Here is an 18,140-nt window from a genome sequence, read left to right as displayed (position 1 = left end):
CATATACATTACAGCAGAAATAATTTTTTCACACATTAGGAAGCTGGGATCAGAGCGCAGGGTCAGCCATGATGCAGCACCTCTGGAGCGGAGAGGGTTAAGGGCCTTGCTCAAGGGCCCAACAGTGGCAGCTTGGCAGTGCTGGGGCTTGAACCCCTGACCTTCAGATCACTAACCCAGAGCCTTAACCACCAAAGCCACCCAAATACAAATCTGATTTGTCAGGTTTACTGTCAGAGCTGCTGTTATAGAAAATTAATCAACACCTTCTAACCAATCAGATTTGAGAATTCAACAGCCCTGTGGTAGAAGTAAGAAACAGAACTCAATGGGGTGTGCTGTTGTATAGGAAAATAAACACAACAGTAATAGTGTCGTGCCATTACAGTTATCCTCCCTGAGGTGGATTGTTTACAATTATTTAACAGTATGTGCCATGTGGTTGCTTTATTCCTCTTATACCACAGCAATTTACCAGTGATTACATTTCAAAGTTTTTATTAATGAACATTATGCTTTTTAACTGTTTACAGTTACATTTAATGTTGTGGAACATCTGAAAGACAATTTACCAAGTCAGTAGTGTTATCACACTCTACTGACACAATAACATACAGTTATCCTATTTCCCTAAATAAACCACGCTAGTTTTTAAACCTGTATTGTTGTGTGATCTTTTGTGTTTTAATGTGTTGTACTGTATGTATTTACTTTATTGTAGGCTGCTTATTGATATTTAAAATAGGTTTGTATTGCACGATAGACTACTCCTAAGAGGTATGTATATGTATAAAGATAAATGTTAATCGACACAGCTCCAAGAGTACGATGGAATCTTCTTTTTGTTCGGTGCTGATGTTTCACTGGAGTTTTAAAAGACTGTGATGAATATACTGTACAGCTAGGTTATATCCTAGGAATTTAACTAAACAAATTACCTACAACCAAGGTACAAAAATACAACTATGACAAAATGGTTTAAAAATAGGAATGATCTAATCTAATGCTGTATTCATAACTTAATTTACCCTGCAGTCGAATGTTATTCTATTACGCTTTACTGTCAGCGCTCAACATCCAGTGAAATGATCCCCAGAAAAGGAAAAAAAAATTTAAAAAATAAATAATAACCTATTTGTGGTCTTAACGCTCTATTCCATAGGTGGCGCAAAATCTCCACAAAATCTCAAGGTTGCTGTGCAATTTAACTGCCTTCATTCAAAACATCAGTGATAAAAGATTTACAAATCACTACTAATTTATACTGACCTGATAAATAAATTTAAAAAGCACATAATAAAGGCAGTATTGGGGGGTGGGGAAACACAGTCACTGTTAAATTACCACAGTAGATACACAAACACAAAGTACAAAAGAACAAACACAATGAGAAATCAGCCATTTAAAAAATATACTGTTTTAAAATATATTCAGCATTGAGCTCATTGTTTACATCTATATTTAACTGACATAATCAGAAATGAAAAAGTTCATACAGTAAATAATCTTCAGTTATTATATAATTGACACTGGCCTAACAATTATCCCAACGTCTTGCTAAAGCTTCCAAGACAGCTTTTTATAAAATTACTTTCCTGGCATGTTATCACATTCATTACATTATATAACATAAAGGTAATAAGAGAGGGGGGGGCAAAGTGGCTTAGCGGGTAGTACGTTTGCTTTGCACATCAAGGGCTGGGGGTTCGATTCCCGCATCCGCCCCACGTGCATGGAGTTTGCATGTTCTGCTTGCTTCAAGGGTTTCCAATTGTGCCCTTGAGATGGGTGGCACTCTGTCCAGGTTGCCCCCTGCCCTGTGCACTGAGTCCCCTGGGATAGGCTCCAGGCTCCCCACGACCCTATGTAGGACAAGCGGTACAGAAGACGGATGGCTGGATAAAGTATAAGATTGCACTGAAATCTATCTAAAACCTATGGCTTTTAAATAAACATTTTTACGACACAGAAAATGGTCTACAGCATCATTATATGTCTATCTTTCCATATATTAAAGGAATGTTCCATCACTTTTTCAACATAACCTCCATCTACCTTAACTTTACTGCACGTGCAATTACCCCAGACAGAAATTCTGACATGTCCTTGTACTGAAAAAGGAACCAAACAAACAAACAAAAAAAACCCCACACCACACACCCTATTTATTCTAAATTCAATTATAAAATGAAGTCAAATGTACCATTGGGAAAAAGTACAAAGTTGTTGGAGCAAACAAAAAAAAGTATTGAGCTTGTTGCAAAATATATTTTGATAGAACCCTTTAATAAATTCTGCTGTCAAATCTCTTGCAAATTAAGCTCTATATTTTATAGATGGTTCTACTTATTTGACAGGGAATAATTAATGATTTGTTTGCCACTGTAAACATGGACATGCCTTATTTTCTTACTTATTTTTCTTACTTCATTGCTTTGGTGTTGATTGTCCATCACATCCTATGCTGATCATTGTTAACGTGTAGAAGTTTTCAATGTGCGTTATTTAGTAGCATATTTGAAATGTTAACAAAACGCTGAGGATTCCTTTAATCCATGTGATCAGAACACAGCTGAAAATCAAAACAGGCAGTTATGTGCTTGACCACTCCACTGCAATTTTATGAACTACATGGAGTTATTTACTGCCTCTGAAAAATGCATACATCACTACGGCAATTAAATACTTTCACAAGCTAAAGATAATGAAAAACTGAAAAAGAAAGTGCTATTGCTTGAGATAACCCTACAGTACCAAAATATCGTCTGTCACGGCTTTGTGATAAGACATGCTTATAGACTAAAGTATTTATTTGTAAACACAAGAGGCATACTACTTAGCGGTCATTTGTTGCTAACTAACGTATTGTATTACTGGCTGCGTCCGAGTGATGAACTGCATGAGAGGTTCAGTGCTGGCACGTTGCCGTGTCAGCTATGTGCCCGACCTGCCCTGTATCATAAATACTTTTTCTGCTCTTGATGACTTCTCTTCGCCGTTCAGAAGAGTTAATAGTAATCAGTATCAATTTGGACACTTGCGGCACAAAGACTGTAGAGTGGAGCAGAAAACAGATTTGTTATTTCAACCGCAATGGTATGACCTTTGAATTATGCACTGAAGATGATGAAATATTTAGTATTTTGCTGCTCCAGGTTTACATTTATAAGCAGCTTCATTAAATTCAAATTCCACTGTGAAATGGAATTGTGTATCAGATTGCAATGCTTTCTGGGTAAGTTCTGTTAGGGTGAATTAATGAGGCTGTATTATAAATCAGTAGTAAAACTAGGCCTGTGTAATTTATCATCATATGTCCCTCTACTCTTGTAATATATTTTTGCCTCTAGGCTTTAATTAAAAAAATAATAATTAAAAAAACAAAACATTTCTATACTAATGTACTAACATGCTTTCACACATTTTTTTTTTTTATGATAACTACCTGGCTCTGCTATGGATAATGTGTGCTACTGTTTTCAAAAAGAGATCTATTATGGGCAAAAATATATAATTATTATTTTGTTAAATTATTAATAAGTAATTAATTACTAAAAAAGTGGTAAGCACTCTCCTATCAGCCTCTTCCGTTACTTCACACATCCAAATGCTGTTGTGTAAAAAAAAAAAAAAAAAAAAAAAAAAAAGACTACAGGATATTCCGACCAAGCCACACAGAAAGGTGAAAAAATAGAGTAGAAAATGAATAAAGTCAGCTGTTCTCTCTTAACAAGTCATTTGTATGTAGAAGGGACGTTATTCTCCATGAACTCTTTGAGCTTGCTGGGGTAGTCAGTCATCACGCCGGTGGCCCCGATGTTAAACGCGCGTTTAAAGTCTTCCTCATCGTTCAGCACCCACAAATAGACCTGTGTTTAAAAAAAAAACAAAAAAAAACACAACAACAAAAAAAAAAAACACCCCACACACACACACACACACACACACACACACACACACACACACACACACACACACACACACACCACAACAAATGTGTGATTTCATCAGCTGAGTTCAGGTATGTAGAACATCTCTTTGAATTAAATTTGCTGGGTTTTTGTCTCTGCTTCATCGCAGAATGCTCACCTGTATTCCACGAGCTGATAGATGGTCAAACAGAGCTTTTCTCATGAGGAGGCTGATGAAGAAAATACAACCAAACCCCCGTCAAAAAAAAAATTATTTAGTACAACAGTGTGTGTGTGTGTGTGTGTGCGCGTGTGTGTGAGAGAGAGAGAGAGAGAAAGAGAGAGAGAGACAGAACGACAAAGAAAGCGACACAGACAGATAGACACAGACAGAGAGAGAACTGAAAACATCAGCTGAAATAAATTTCAGGTCGTTACCTTACCTAACCAGGCAGGCCCTGTAAATATTTTGCTGAACTTGCTGAACTTGAACTTACGTGTCCGCCAGCCAAGTGATGAAGCGTTCACGCCGTGTCATCTTCCTGGAGTCTCGGAGTCTAAAGAGAAACGTTTCCATTAACAGCAGTACAAGACCTCATCCTCATGCTTCAACAGTTCATTGCTTGTTGATTAGAACATCTAAACACTCTGCGTTCTCACTGAGCAGGAAGCACAGCATGACTCCTATTACCCAAAATCATCTGGGTACCCAACACTTGTGCTGTTGTTCAAGTTCATCAGTGGGGGGTTTAAAATGTCCGGGATTTTAGAGTCAGGGTTGGGGAGGCTACTTTGAAAGTGTAGGTTTTCAAGCTACTCGTAGTTTGAAGTAATTAAGCTACAGTCGCTCTACCCTTTTAGTTCGCTACACTACAAGTTACTAACAAAAAATAGCCAATTACACTGAAGCCACACCGAAATGGGCAACATTTTTAATGTGTCATGATATTCGAATCAGCTTATGAATAACTGTGTATAGTTTTGCATAAAGAAATTAAACAAAATTGAAAGATAATTCATAATTATGAATTTGAGTCTTTTATTTATAGACCATCCAAAGATACAATTAATACTCAAACTGTGTATTACACTGAAAGTGAGAGATTTAAGTGAGGGTGTATGTCAAATTCAAGCTCAAAGCGAGATTTTAAATAATGTATAATTATAAAGGCTGTCGACTGATTTAAAAAATTAACTAATTGATGGCACAATTTGTTGTGATTAATCGCGATTAATCGTTTTCTTTTTCAGACTGAAGTTTGTAATAATGGATATTTAAATGTAGCTTCACCAATCGCTACTTATTTTGTCCAATTATAACGGTGCTCTTCATTGCATATCTACGGGGCCCACTGGCTTCACGGGAATTAAGAGCCTCATTGCATCTCACATTATCAGTGCATGCCGTGGGATTTATTTTATGTTCTGAATACCACAGTCTGATTATTATCACAATATAATTATTAGTGCGGTCAAAATCAACGCATTCTTTTTTGCGATTCATTTGAAATGTTGACTCGGGACGGCGTGTGTGCCACCACACTAAACCACCCTGGTTAAAGACTGATAAGGATATGGAAGGCGTTTTAGGCAGGGAGTTTCACTTTTAAAAAGTTGCTGACGAATGGAGAAAACAAAACTAACATGCACAGTTTTCAAAGCTGAATTTAATTACCACAAAGCAAAACACCATACCGAAACTCTCTCTACCGGGCTTCACCAACCTGTATTACAGGAGTGCGGTGCTCGTATCTGTGTGAAGTTAAAATAGCCTCAATCGTTTGTGCTTTGTTTGTGCTGTTTTGGTTCTGGAGATATTAAAATAAAGAATTATAGGTCATTCTGGGGTCACTCAGCCCCCCCACACGCTCCAAATAGTCTCAATTGTATGTGCTTCGTTTGTTCTGGTTTGTGCCGATAAAAGTTTCATTTGTGCTGCTTCCGTTTATAAAATATTAGATATTGAATTACAGGTGCAAATCTCCTCGGTGTGAGCACCCCTTTAGAGTCGAATTGCCAAAGACTTTTTCAAGACAAATCATATCATTTGTTCAATAAACAATTCTCTTCACTTCATTCACTGGTCTCTCATGATTGAACTTTTCATTTATTTACAAGGAGAATCATCTGCTACACTTCACTGCCACCACTAGGTGTAAGTGAGACTTCTGTTCAAGATGCTCTTGTGGAAATTAGTGTTAGTATAGGAAAAGTCGATATAGTTACTAAATCAAAATTCTGGCCAGAGTAAGTACAATGTTTTAACACTGTTAGTTACAATATTATTAGATAACATCAATCATAATGGTACAACATTCAAGAGAGCTAAGATTGTCAACATCGGGCTTCAGTGTTTAAGTGTCGGGCTTGAGTGTTTGCACTCAAGTCTTGGTTTGAAGACAGATAGTGGCTTGTCAGTATTAAGTGTTTTTAAGTCTTTAAAAAAGGTCCATTATTTGCGTTAAATGATGTTTGACAGTACACAAGTAAGTAAAATCATTTTGGCTTAACTCTTAATTCATTGTGTCAGTTAAGTCATTAAGTTTCAACATACACACACAAAATTTTAATGTATATGTGTATAATATATATATATATATATATATATATATATATATATATATATATATATATATATATATATATATATAAAAAATCACTCACACACAGCCTATGTATGTATAAACACAGAGCTACAGCAAACAGATTATGGTGAATGTATTTATTTATGACAGTCGCAAAAACTAAGCTTTTATCTGCACAAACGATTGAGACAATTTGGGGTGAATTTGGAGCAAGTGGGGGGGGGGGGGGGGGGGGGCGAGTGACCCTAGAACGACCTATAAATATTCTTTTAATATCTCCAAATCCGAAGCAGCACAAACATAGCACAAACAAACGAGTCTATTTGGAGTGAACCTGGAGCATGTGGGGGGCTGGTGACGTCACCGCACCATAATTCAATGTCTAATATTTTAAAAACGGAAGCAGCACCAATGAAACTTTTATCGGCACAAACCAGCACAAATGAAGGACAAACGATTGAGACTATCCGGAGTGAATTTGGAGCATGTGGCTGCTGAGTGACCCCAGAATGACCTATAAATATTCTTTTAATATCTCCAGAACTGAAGCATCACAAACGAAAATTTTCACGGCACAAACCAGCACAAACAACTGAGACTATTTTGCCGACGTTTTGCGCAGGGGCCAACTTCACACAGGTGGTGCTCATGGGTTATATTAGCGCATATATAAGAAATTGTTGCCTTCTAAGCTCATTTTAATGTCCTAGTTTTGAAATTCAACTAGCACTTTAACAGAGGCCTGGGTTTAGTTATTATTTCTGTTAACGCATATAAGAAATATGCCTTTCAAGCAGACAGTCAATTTTGAGGGCCTTGATGGTTTTATTAGAAATCTGTTGTGAGCTATTCATAGTAGTATTTCAATTGAAATATACTTTCTTTGTGTTGATTCTACATTCATTCTGTGATCTTACATCACTACATGCTTGAAAAAGTAATCTTTACTGGAAAAGCTACACTTTTTTAAAAGTAACAGAGCAAATGTAATGCTATTGAAAAAATTTAGTTAGTAGCATCACTACTTTTAGGTAACTACTCCCCAATACTGTTTAGAATCCCTAAGGTTTTATGTAAAACCAAACAGTGTTTCCCTATCAGAAATGTTTTCAAGTAAACCATTTGTAGGGAGCTAAGAACCTTTCTTTATACTTCAGCTCTTTATATGGCTTAGAAAATGAATAATTATTATTATTATTATTATTATTATTATTATTATTATTATTATTATTATTAGTAGTAGTAGTAGTAGTAGTATTCGTAGTAATTATATTAATAGTAATTTTGTTAATAATGTAAACAAATGTTTTAGGATTGAAAATAAGGAGACCTCATTTTCTGTGTGGGAAAGCTATTCATTTATAAAAAATAATAAATAAAAAAAATAAATAAATAAAAATTAAAAAAAAAAAAAAAAAAAAAAAAAGCAACGTTAGAAAATAAATAAATCATTAATACTAAATGTAAGAATGTATATAGTATATTAGATCATAGACAAAAATACATAACTGTTTGACATGTTACTCACTTGAAAGTAATAGAAGGCATGGGGATTTCCAAGAACTGCTCCTTAAGGGGTACAAAGGGGAGAAGGCCGGTGTAGAAAAGCCCCATGAGGACCAACACTCTGCGTAAACTGAACAGCAGTGGGATCCGAGGGTTCTACCACAGAAAGAGGAAAACAGCAACCTAAAGCTGTTACTACGATAAATATGTATGAATTATGAAATAGAAAAATAAAGTAATGTAAAGTCATGGGAAAAAGAAAGCACCCCTCAATTAATTCTGTTTTTATTTATCAGGGCCTAAATAACAATTGTGTGATCCTGTCTATAAACAAATAACCTCAGGTGTCAAACACAAAAGATTTCAATATGTAGTCATTTTCCCCAAAAAGTAAACATACGTTCAGAAGCCTGGTGGGGAAAAAAAAAAAAAAAAAAAAAAAAAAGTACACCCAAAATCTTCCAAAATCATTAGGCATGTAATTAGCAGCTGTGTGTTTCTAATGAAATGCACAAGATTAATCAATCATCAAGAAGTGTGACTCCCTCTATAAGAGCAGACCTTTTGGAGTTTTGGAGCACTCAGGCATGTGTCTACATCATGCCAAGCAAAAAAAAGAACATCAGCCATGACCTCAGAGAAGCAATTGTTGCTGTTCATCAATCTGGGAAGGGTTATAAGGCTGTCTCCAAACAATTTGAAATTCACCATTCTGCAGCCACAGGATCTGGGAAACTTGCAGTTATTGAGACAACGATGAACTCCACTTTAAACCAGAATATTCTTGAGACAAATGGCCATCTGTCCAGCAGCTTAAGCTGGGCCGAAATTGGCTCATGCTACAGCACGATGATCCTGAGCACACCAGCAAATCGACATCTCAGTGGTAAAAGAAGAAAATCATGAAGGTGTTGGAATAGGCATGTCAAAGTCCAGACCTCAACTCCATTGAGATGCTGTGGTGGGATCTTAAGAGAGCTGTGCATAAACAAATGCCCTCAAACATCAAAGAACTGAAGCAATGATGTAAAGCTTCTCCAAAACAATGTGAGAGACTGATATACTCCTACAGAAAACATCTACTTCAAGTTATTGTTGTTAAAGGTGGTTTTACATGTTACTGGATTATATGGTGTACTTATTTGTACCACACCTTTTTTCCAAATGTTGGTTCACTTTTTGGAAAAAATGACTACATATTGAAATCTGTTGCTTTTTTTTTTTTTTTTGCTGTCACCTGAAATTGATTGTTCATAGAAGTTGGTGAGGAAAATCCAATTGTTAATTTGACCTTAATAAAAATAAAAACAGAATTGAAGGACGGTGTACTTTCTTATTTCCCCCATGACTATATAAGAATAAAGTCGAACCTACAGCCATGGCTCTTACCTCTTTGTAGCATTTCTGAACTATCTGGTCACTGGAGTTACCCCATACAGTCAGCTGCTCCCGATCATATTTAACGACCAGCTCAGAGACCTTCAGGAACAAGCCAGCATAATCTAGTCAATACCTGTCCTGATTAGCCATTCGTCAACATGTCTTATCTGTGATGTTGCAAGAGTGGTTTGCAATGGTGTACAGCACTGCAGTGAAGTAGCACAGACCTTCCTGATGAGTGTGTCATCATTGACTTTGATGTCAACGTTAATGGGGGTCTTTGGGAAAGCCTCAAATACGTCTCTCAGCAGAGGGATGTTTTTATCGTCACCTCCTTCGACAAAACACTCTGTATAGACACATGGAGCGAGCATTCGACATACAGGCTAATATGATACAGCACCCTCCAGAATTTTTGGCCCTCTACATAAAATAAAAAACAAAATCATAAAAAACATAAAAAAAGATTATACACAATAATTCAAGTTTTCCACTTAAACAAAAGGAGAAACTGTTGATCTAAAAAAAAAAAAAAAAAAAAAACTTTTAGAACTATTGTTTAAATAGTACATTCTCTCAGAAACGTGAGAGCGATTGAAAGCTCTAATGAATATTCTAAGAAATGCAAACAAAACATATGAAAACATGAGCTCCCCATGAACTCTGCTGTTCCCTTTAACCATATCCTGTTTTAATTTGGGGTCACACAAACAATTGTCTAAAATTATCCCCAAAACAAGTCAAAGAACACAGAAGAGACAGATGATTGTTGACCTGCACAAATCAGGTAACAGATGTAAAAATATATATATTTTTTAAATTTTAAAATACCATTCACCATATTTACAGCCAAAAACTCACATGTCTGGATGAAGGAGGAGAAAAAAAGGAAAGAAGAAGAACCCAAATATCACAGTTTAAGGATTGCACAATTTAGCTGAATCTTGTGGTTGTCAATGGATCATTGATGCTTTGTAGACAGTGGGTCAGGGGCTTTTGTGAAGATCATGACATCATAAATTCTACCAAGAACCAGGATATTTCAGCCCAAAATTTGGTTTCCTCTACCAGAAGGTTCAGAGTTGGACATAGAGCTTTTCAACAAGATGATGAGCCAAACATACAGTGAGGTCTATAACTATTTCGACATTGTTATTTTAGTCGTCTCCCACAGTATACTGGAGTTCAAATTAAATAACGAATATGAGCACAACGTGAAACTTTCGTTTGAGGGTATTTACAGTAGAAAGTGTACATTTTTAAGGCAATGAAGTGGAATGTTACAATGCCCAAGTCAATCACCTGCTCTGAATCCAACTGAGCGTGCATTTTACTTGCTGAAAGCAAAATACCCCAAGAACAAGCAGGAACTGAAGACAGCTGCAGTAAAGGCCTGGAAGAGCCTCACCAGGGGAGAAACTCAGCAGCTGGTGGTTCCAGACTTCAGTCAGTCATTGACTGCAAAGGATTTGCAATCAAGTATTAAAAAACTTTCAATAAACTTAGTTCATGAAAATGTTAGTTTGGACGCAAACACCCTCAGATTAAAAGCTGAAAGTCATATTCATTATTTAAATTGAAACTCCTATATAATATGGTACACAGCTAAAATAGCAATAAATTTGTCAGTGTCCATATATTTATGGACCCGACTGTACTTGAATTGAAGTCCACATGCACAAACCTAGAAATATAAAGAAGCTTAAAATGTTATGCCCATTCTATAAGTGTCTCCGACCTCTTTAGACATCATGCGTTACAGGAAGAGACTTCCTAGTGCTTCTTCTCTCCAGGGCAGGGGTCAAAAATATCAATGCTAAGGGTGCGGATAAGTTTGAAACCAGTAGTAAATTTTTCAGTATCTAAAAAAAAATGAGTTTCGAACAAAAACATTGAAATAAAACTATTTATGGAGGGTGGTAATAATTCTGGGCGCTGTAATTTTGTACTACCAAAAAAAAAAAAAAAAAAAAAAAAAAAAAAGTAGGTCAGTGGATCAGTGCCAACGCATTATAAATACATGCGTATCTAAGCCAGTCACACTAACGCACATGTCTGGAACAGTAAGTGGGCTGTTACATATCTTACTCGGCCGAGACCACAGGAGGATTAAAACGGCTCCTGAAGGCCAGACCACTCACCTCGCTTGAAAGTCACACCAAGTTTACACAAATAAGGTGGAAGATCCTGAAGAAACAAACACACACACACACAAATACAACATACTGCATAAGCATGTATGTGTAATGAAATGGCAATGCAAAAAAATGTATTGCAATATTCACAGGTGTAAATACAGGATAGAACCCGGGCACTCACGGCATACGCAACATCGGAAATGTTGGCGCTAACTCCTGTCGACCTCTTCAGGTTGGAGTCATGCAACACCACCACCTGCTCGTCCTTGGTCAAATGACAGTCCAGCTCCAGCATGTCAGTGCCAAGCTGTACAGCACTGTGGAGGAGGAGGAGACGGGATACAGGAGGAACGGAAATTGGGAATGCATGGTTCAGCTACTCAGAAAAGGCAGGTATGATAGAAAAACACAGGAGCCTTGAAGATCACTAAAAAGGTGTTCTTAAGCATGCATGCAACCAATTAAGTGCGAGCGGCGAGAAAACGCACTGCCTGAAGGCTGCCATGGTGTTCTCCAGGTTCTCACCTGCACCTGTGTCCAGGGACAGAAGATCAACACACACACACACACACACACACACACACACACACACACACACACACACACACACACACACCTCATGAGCTGGGAAGTGAGCAGGAGTTATCAGAAAGGGAATTGCATCACAGTATCAATGTAAGCAAATGGGTTAAAGGTCTTAGGACGGTTTAACAATGTCAGGGATTTTCAAAGCCATAGTTCACTATAATATTACAAAATGAGAGCATTTATTTAAAAAAAATAGAATACATAATAATAATAATAATAATAATAATAATAATAATAATATAGAAACACATTTTTAACCGGATATCGATTCTTTTCGTCAGAATGACCGAGCGTACCAGGGTGTACACTGTATATTGAGAAATTAACGCACAGAAAAGACATTTAACCAAATAAAACGGAAAATAATAGCAAAACCGAACAGCAGCCTCACCGCCCCGGTGTGAGATGTGGCGGCTGCGGAACGTCTCGCGCTTCTTACGATGCAGCAACGACGGACATTTCAGCAACAAGGCGGATGTGAGCACATAACCGGTAACCGTGGATAAAACATACACCGCGACACTCATAGCTCTAATTACTTATAATGAGGAATAAACTGGCTAAAAGTGAAATAAACACCGCGCGTGAGAGCGAACCAAGGCTTCGCTAAGCTAACAACTCCGTTTAGGTTTCTTGCTAGCTCAGACGCTTAACACCGGCCGGCAAACTGCTCACACCGCCGCTGGAGGACTTCACCTCGAGCTGCCACCGAACAAAGCTTACATAAACTTCATACAGTTCCTAATTATTCAGCCAGTAAAGCCTTTCTTTCGCTTTAACCATCACTGTTATTAATCCATTCAGACTTTCCTCGTCTACACGCAACAGAAAACTATAAGCTTTCATGCTTAGGACAAATCCCCAGCTCTCAGGGATGTTTTCTTCTATGCGCATTCTGATTGGTTGTGCAGAAATGACACTGTGGTCATTGATTGGCTGAAACGTTTGACGGCGCACCAGCCAATCAGCAGCGCAGATTTTAAGCCTTTTAACGCGCACCTATTATGGTTTTGAAACGTGCCTATTCCCGCCTCCCCATTGTCAAAAACGACTCGTTAAATGATCTACTCGAAAGGATTCATTTTAAACTCCTCCTTTCGGAGAGCATACTCTGCTCTGATTGGTATACCGCTGTCAGTGTTCATCCAGTGTATGTTGCAGAAGCCACACCTATGGCTATTAAAGTCTATTGAGTCTATTAAAAGCCAAGATCAGCTGATTAAACAGGTGGAATCAGGTGTGGTTCCTGCTTGGTTGGAAGGAAGCCCTGCACCAGCACCGGCTCTTTGCCCACCCCTGCTTTAGGATGTAGTTTTAGAAACTGAACTTTTATAACCTTCTGTAATCAAAAGACTTATTTTCAGACATAACAGGACCTCATTGTTGGTTACAGCGCTGCAGTCAATTTCCTGGTCATTTTTTATCACACACAGGGCCTCCAAGTGAGGTGAGAACTATGTAATTTTTTGCTACTTAGTTATTGGTACTGTGGACTATCAACAATGAACCATCTGGCAATTTAGTGACTACACCATAGTGACATGCTGTACATTACCTTGATGATTCATTGTATTGGATTTAACACTCTCAATTCTATCTTTCAAATTAATTGGGTCAAACATTGACAGGAAGTTATTTTGTTTCCACAGTCCTAACTTATATGTTAGGAATATGGAATCAGTTAGATGAAGAGGTCCCCTCCACTAGTATTGAGTTAATTCAACATGCTGGTGAGTTTGTTGAGCTGCTGCAGAATAAGACTAAGAGCTTGCACTGCCAACTCCAGCCTTGACATCTCCAAACCTGCCTTAACATAAATGTCAATCTCTCCTGAGGATATCACCCACATTGTAATGGTCAGACTGAATGTTTGAATCAGAAAGTTCCTCCATGCCCATTGTGCATAGAATCAGCAGAACTGTACACCCAAAACTCCCTGACACACTCCTCATCAGGGCTCACTCAAAAGCAAGGTCCTTGGCTTATAGGTCCTTTCAAAGTCATAAAGCAGCTCAACCCCATCTCTATTAAATTACCATTTACTCAATTACCACCACAATAGAAAAATGCACCCATGTTTCATATCTCCCTTCTGAAACCTTGTCTGTCTCCACCTTCCCACCAGGTAACCAGAGCTGAACCTTGACTCCCATTGGAGATCAAGGGAGCTCCTCAACTCCAAGCAGCGGGGTAACACCATGTGAGACCTGGTGGACTGGGACGGCTAAAGTCCTAAAGAGCGATCATGAATCTCAGCTAAAGACATATTGGACCCCTTACTGATCTCACTTCGAGAGCCACCCATCTGGGGGGCTTCTGTAATATCCAGCCCAGAAAATCCCTTGCCAGAGTGTGCCCTCCCCCCAAAGTTTTAAACATCTTTTCCCATATGATATACACTCACAGAATACTTTATTAGGAACACCTATACACCTACTCATTCATTCAATTATCCAATCAGCCAATCATGTGGTTGCAGTGCAATGCCTAAAATGATGCAGATACAAGCCAGCACCTTCAGATAATGTTTACATTAACCATCAGAATGGGGAAAAAAAATATGATCTCAGTGATTTTGACCGTGGCATGATTGTTAGTGCCAGAGCATTTGAGCATTTCAATAACTTCTGAACTCTGGGGATTTTCATGCACAACAGTCTTTAGAGTTTACTCCAGTGAGCAGTATTTCTGCAGACAGATACACCTTATTGTTGGGAGAGATCAATGGAGAATGGCCAGACTGGTTCAAGCTGAAAGGGCTTGAACAAGGAAGAAAGGCTACAGTAACTCAAATATCCACTCTGTACAATTGTGGTGAGCAGAAAAGCATCTCAGAATGCACAACATGCACGAACCTTGAGGCAGATGGGCTACAAGAGAAGATGATCATGTCAGGTTCCAATTCTGTCAGCCAAGATGAGACAGCTGAGGCTGCAGTGGGCACAGGCTCACTAAAACTGGACTGTTGAGGACTGGACCTTTTGAGATGAATCTCAATTTCTCCTGAGGCACACAGATGATAGGGTCAGAATTTGTCACCAGCAGCATAAATCTATGGATCCAAACTGCCTTGTGTCAACAGTCCAGGCTAGTGGAGGTGATGTAATGGTGTGGGGGAATGTTTTCTTGGCATACTTGGACCCTGCTAACACCAATCAGTTATCGCTTGAATGTCACAGACTATTTGAGTATCATTGCGGACCATGTGCATCCCTTTGTGGCTACAATTTACCCATCTTTTTATGCCAGGTGCCAGTATGAGAATGCACCATGTTACAAAACTGGTTTCATGAACATGACAATGAGTTTAATGTTCTTCAGTGGCCTTCCCAGTCACTGGATCTGAATCCAATCGAACACCTTTGGTATGTGGTAGAACGGGACATTTTCAGCATGAAAATGCTCCTGAAAAATCTGCAGGAATTGTGTGACGCAGTCATGTCAGTGTGGACCAGAATCTCAAAGGAATCGTTCCAACATCTTGTAGAATCCATGCCATGAAGAATTTAAGCTGTTCTGAGAGCAAAGTGAGGCCCTACCCAGTATTGGTATAGTGTTCCTAATAAAGAGCTCTGTGAATGTATAACCAAATGGACTCTTAGTCACTTCAAGAAGCCTTACAGTTCGTCTGTCACACTAGTAAGTGCTTTGTACCTGTGTATGACCCTTCTTGTTTTGTCTAGATGGCATTGTCTCCTGCATAACCTGTCTGACAGACCTATGTCACATTCTGCCTCTCTACTGCTTTTTCTACGCCCCAAATAATCGACCGCTCCCTACAGCAGCAACTAGTGAATGTATTATTAATCTATAAGGGCTCGAAAACAGTGGCATACCTTTCGGTTAGTTGGTGCTAACAATAAAATTGCTATTCCAAATTTTATTTTTGGTCAATTTGCTGACCAGGTTTGTGAAGATGGGGTGCTTTTGCTAGGTTTCTAAATTAAAAAGTATTATACCACAAGATCTCAGCCAGGGCATGCAGTATTTTATCTAAAACCTAACATGTTCCTGTCACAGTGCTTATAGGTTAACTACTGATTACAAACCAATAACTAAGTTACGTTGCATCAACGTGACAATGTATTTACAAACATGTATCTACAACATATTCAAGAGTTTTACATTTCCAGTTTCATAGCATAATTGGTTATGGTGCATCCTCCACTGCATGTGTAGAAGTTTTGAAGACCTCAGCTGCCCTTTGGAATGGACCAGGCTACACTTACATAGGTTGGTTTATCATTAACATCTTAAAATCAAGAAAACATTCTTGAGTGTATAGCCTAGTGGAGGTGTCTGTTGGGGACTCATATCTAAACAGTAGTTTTTAGCATTTTTTTTGCTGCATGGTCAGAGTGTTGCATTTTATAATGGCTTCTGTAGTTATCGTAAGATGCTCACAGTTCTTTCTTCTTATGGCTTTTTCTTGAATGAAGTTATGAAGATTTATGTGCTGGATGGGGCTCAGGAAATGCTTTAGTATCTGAAATGAGACAAGGTTCTAAATACTATTAAGCACTGATGCTCATTTCTCAAGAAAATGGGTATTGAAAATAAATTGTCATGTCCAGTGTTCCCAGCATAGGCTCCAGATCCACCATGATCCTGATCAGGATAAAGTAACTGAGTGCAATGTCTTAGTACTCACCTCAATGTCCATATAAGCCACCCAGAAGTCATATTTTCCATGTATTTGGACTTCTATAGCACAGGTTTCTTGTGCAGTCTTTGAGGTTACCCAATCTACAGGGCCAAAGAAGGCTGTGCAACAATTATTGGCACCCCTATGAATTCATATGAGTAAAATATATTTCAGGTACATTCCCATTGATATTTTTACATTTTGTACTACACATGGGTGACTAGGAACAGAAAATTGTTCAACCATGACTTCCTGTTTCACAGGGGTATAAATATGAGGTAACACATAGACCAAATTCCCTTAGTCATTAATAACAATGGGTTAGAACAAGGAATATAGCTGTGATGTGTGTCAAAAGGATGTTGAGCTTCACAGAATTGGAAGTGACTATAAGAAAATAGCACAAGCATTGAAAATGCCCATTTCCACCTTCAGGGCAATAATTAAGAAGTTCCAGTCAACTAGAAATTGTTTTGAATCAACCTGGAATTGGACGTGTGTCTATATGGGCCATGGTTGGATCTTCCAGCAGGACAATGATCCAAAACATACATCAAAATCAACACAAAAATGGTTTACTGACCACAAAATCAAGGTCCTGCCATGTCCATCCCAGTCCCCTGACTTGAAACCTATAGAAAACCTGTTGAGTGAACTGAAGAGGAGAGTCCACCAGCATGGACCTCGAAATTTTAAGGATCTGGAGAGATTCTGTATGGCCTGTATTGTTAGCCATCACATCTGCCATGAAATAGTAACAGAGAACGGTAAGACATAATGGTGGAACTGAAATGAGATAATGCGCCACAAAGAAGGAAGTGATTGAATGAAGTACATAGCTTGTAAGAAGGAATGATAGCCTGGGAAATTCCACTGGATGTTGCTGCAGCTAAATTCTGGCAAACAGCCAAAAACAGAAAAGGCCGGGTATGACTAAAATCGGGCATTTCAGCCTATACTATATTTTAATACCTCCAATTTTAGAAAACATCAATATATGTCACCAAAGTATCAAAACATGTCACAAAATCCTACCATAATGTAGAATTCTTAAGAGAAAAAAACTTTCTAACCTTGCCAATGCTATTAGCCTACAGAAATCTCCGAAGGGAGATAAAAGCCAGTTCAACAAACACAGCTGTAGTCTGCCTAAAGATGTTTTAATTGCTAGCTTGCTAGTTATGGTGCTTTATTTATGCAGTGAAAGTTAGGATATAATCAAGTTGTTGGTTATGTGCCATAGTGAAATGGACGTAAGTCTAATCAATTCAGTTTGTAAATGTTTTAAACACCAGCTGTTAAAATATCCACACTGTCTAGAGATGTGCTTGATTGTGTTTGAATGCTAATAAAAATGGGAAATTCAGCCAACAGAACAAAACACACT

At 38.1% G+C, this 18,140-nt stretch overlaps 1 protein-coding gene and 1 long non-coding RNA gene across 2 annotated transcripts; one reads left to right on the top strand and one right to left on the bottom strand.

Moving 5' to 3' along the window:
* Window positions 1-1,308: 1,308 nt before the first annotated feature.
* gdpd1 (glycerophosphodiester phosphodiesterase domain containing 1) lies at window positions 1,309-13,004 on the bottom strand. Its single transcript, XM_017491083.3, has 10 exons — window positions 12,500-13,004; window positions 12,009-12,051; window positions 11,702-11,837; window positions 11,524-11,569; window positions 9,610-9,731; window positions 9,392-9,481; window positions 8,025-8,158; window positions 4,409-4,468; window positions 4,090-4,141; window positions 1,309-3,869 (listed from the first exon to the last, which is right to left on the bottom strand). The coding sequence occupies exons 1-10, from the start codon at window positions 12,633-12,635 to the stop codon at window positions 3,735-3,737; spliced, it is 954 nt and encodes a 317-aa protein (XP_017346572.1). The 5' UTR covers window positions 12,636-13,004; the 3' UTR covers window positions 1,309-3,734.
* A 336-nt stretch (window positions 13,005-13,340) lies between these two features.
* Window positions 13,341-15,991, top strand: LOC124629070 (uncharacterized). The gene is made up of 2 exons (XR_006983929.2): window positions 13,341-13,555; window positions 14,234-15,991. It is a non-coding gene; the product is annotated as an uncharacterized LOC124629070 (long non-coding RNA).
* Window positions 15,992-18,140: the final 2,149 nt, after the last annotated feature.

The sequence above is a fragment of the Ictalurus punctatus genome, chromosome 17 (genome assembly GCF_001660625.3).
Source record: "Ictalurus punctatus breed USDA103 chromosome 17, Coco_2.0, whole genome shotgun sequence".
Lineage (NCBI taxonomy): Eukaryota > Metazoa > Chordata > Actinopteri > Siluriformes > Ictaluridae > Ictalurus > Ictalurus punctatus.
This window is presented reverse-complemented; position numbering and strand designations above follow the sequence as displayed.

Excerpts from the sequence above, each read along its gene's own strand:
- gdpd1 (XM_017491083.3), bottom strand. The coding sequence starts at position 12,635 with ATGAGTGTCGCGGTGTATGTTTTATCCACGGTTACCGGTTATGTGCTC. Across the intron at positions 11,838-12,008 it reads ACCATGGCAGCCTTCAGGCA|TGCTGTACAGCTTGGCACTG; the intron begins GTGCGTTTTCTC and ends CCTCCTCCACAG. Across the intron at positions 3,870-4,089 it reads TATCAGCTCGTGGAATACAG|GTCTATTTGTGGGTGCTGAA; the intron begins GTGAGCATTCTG and ends TTTTAAACACAG.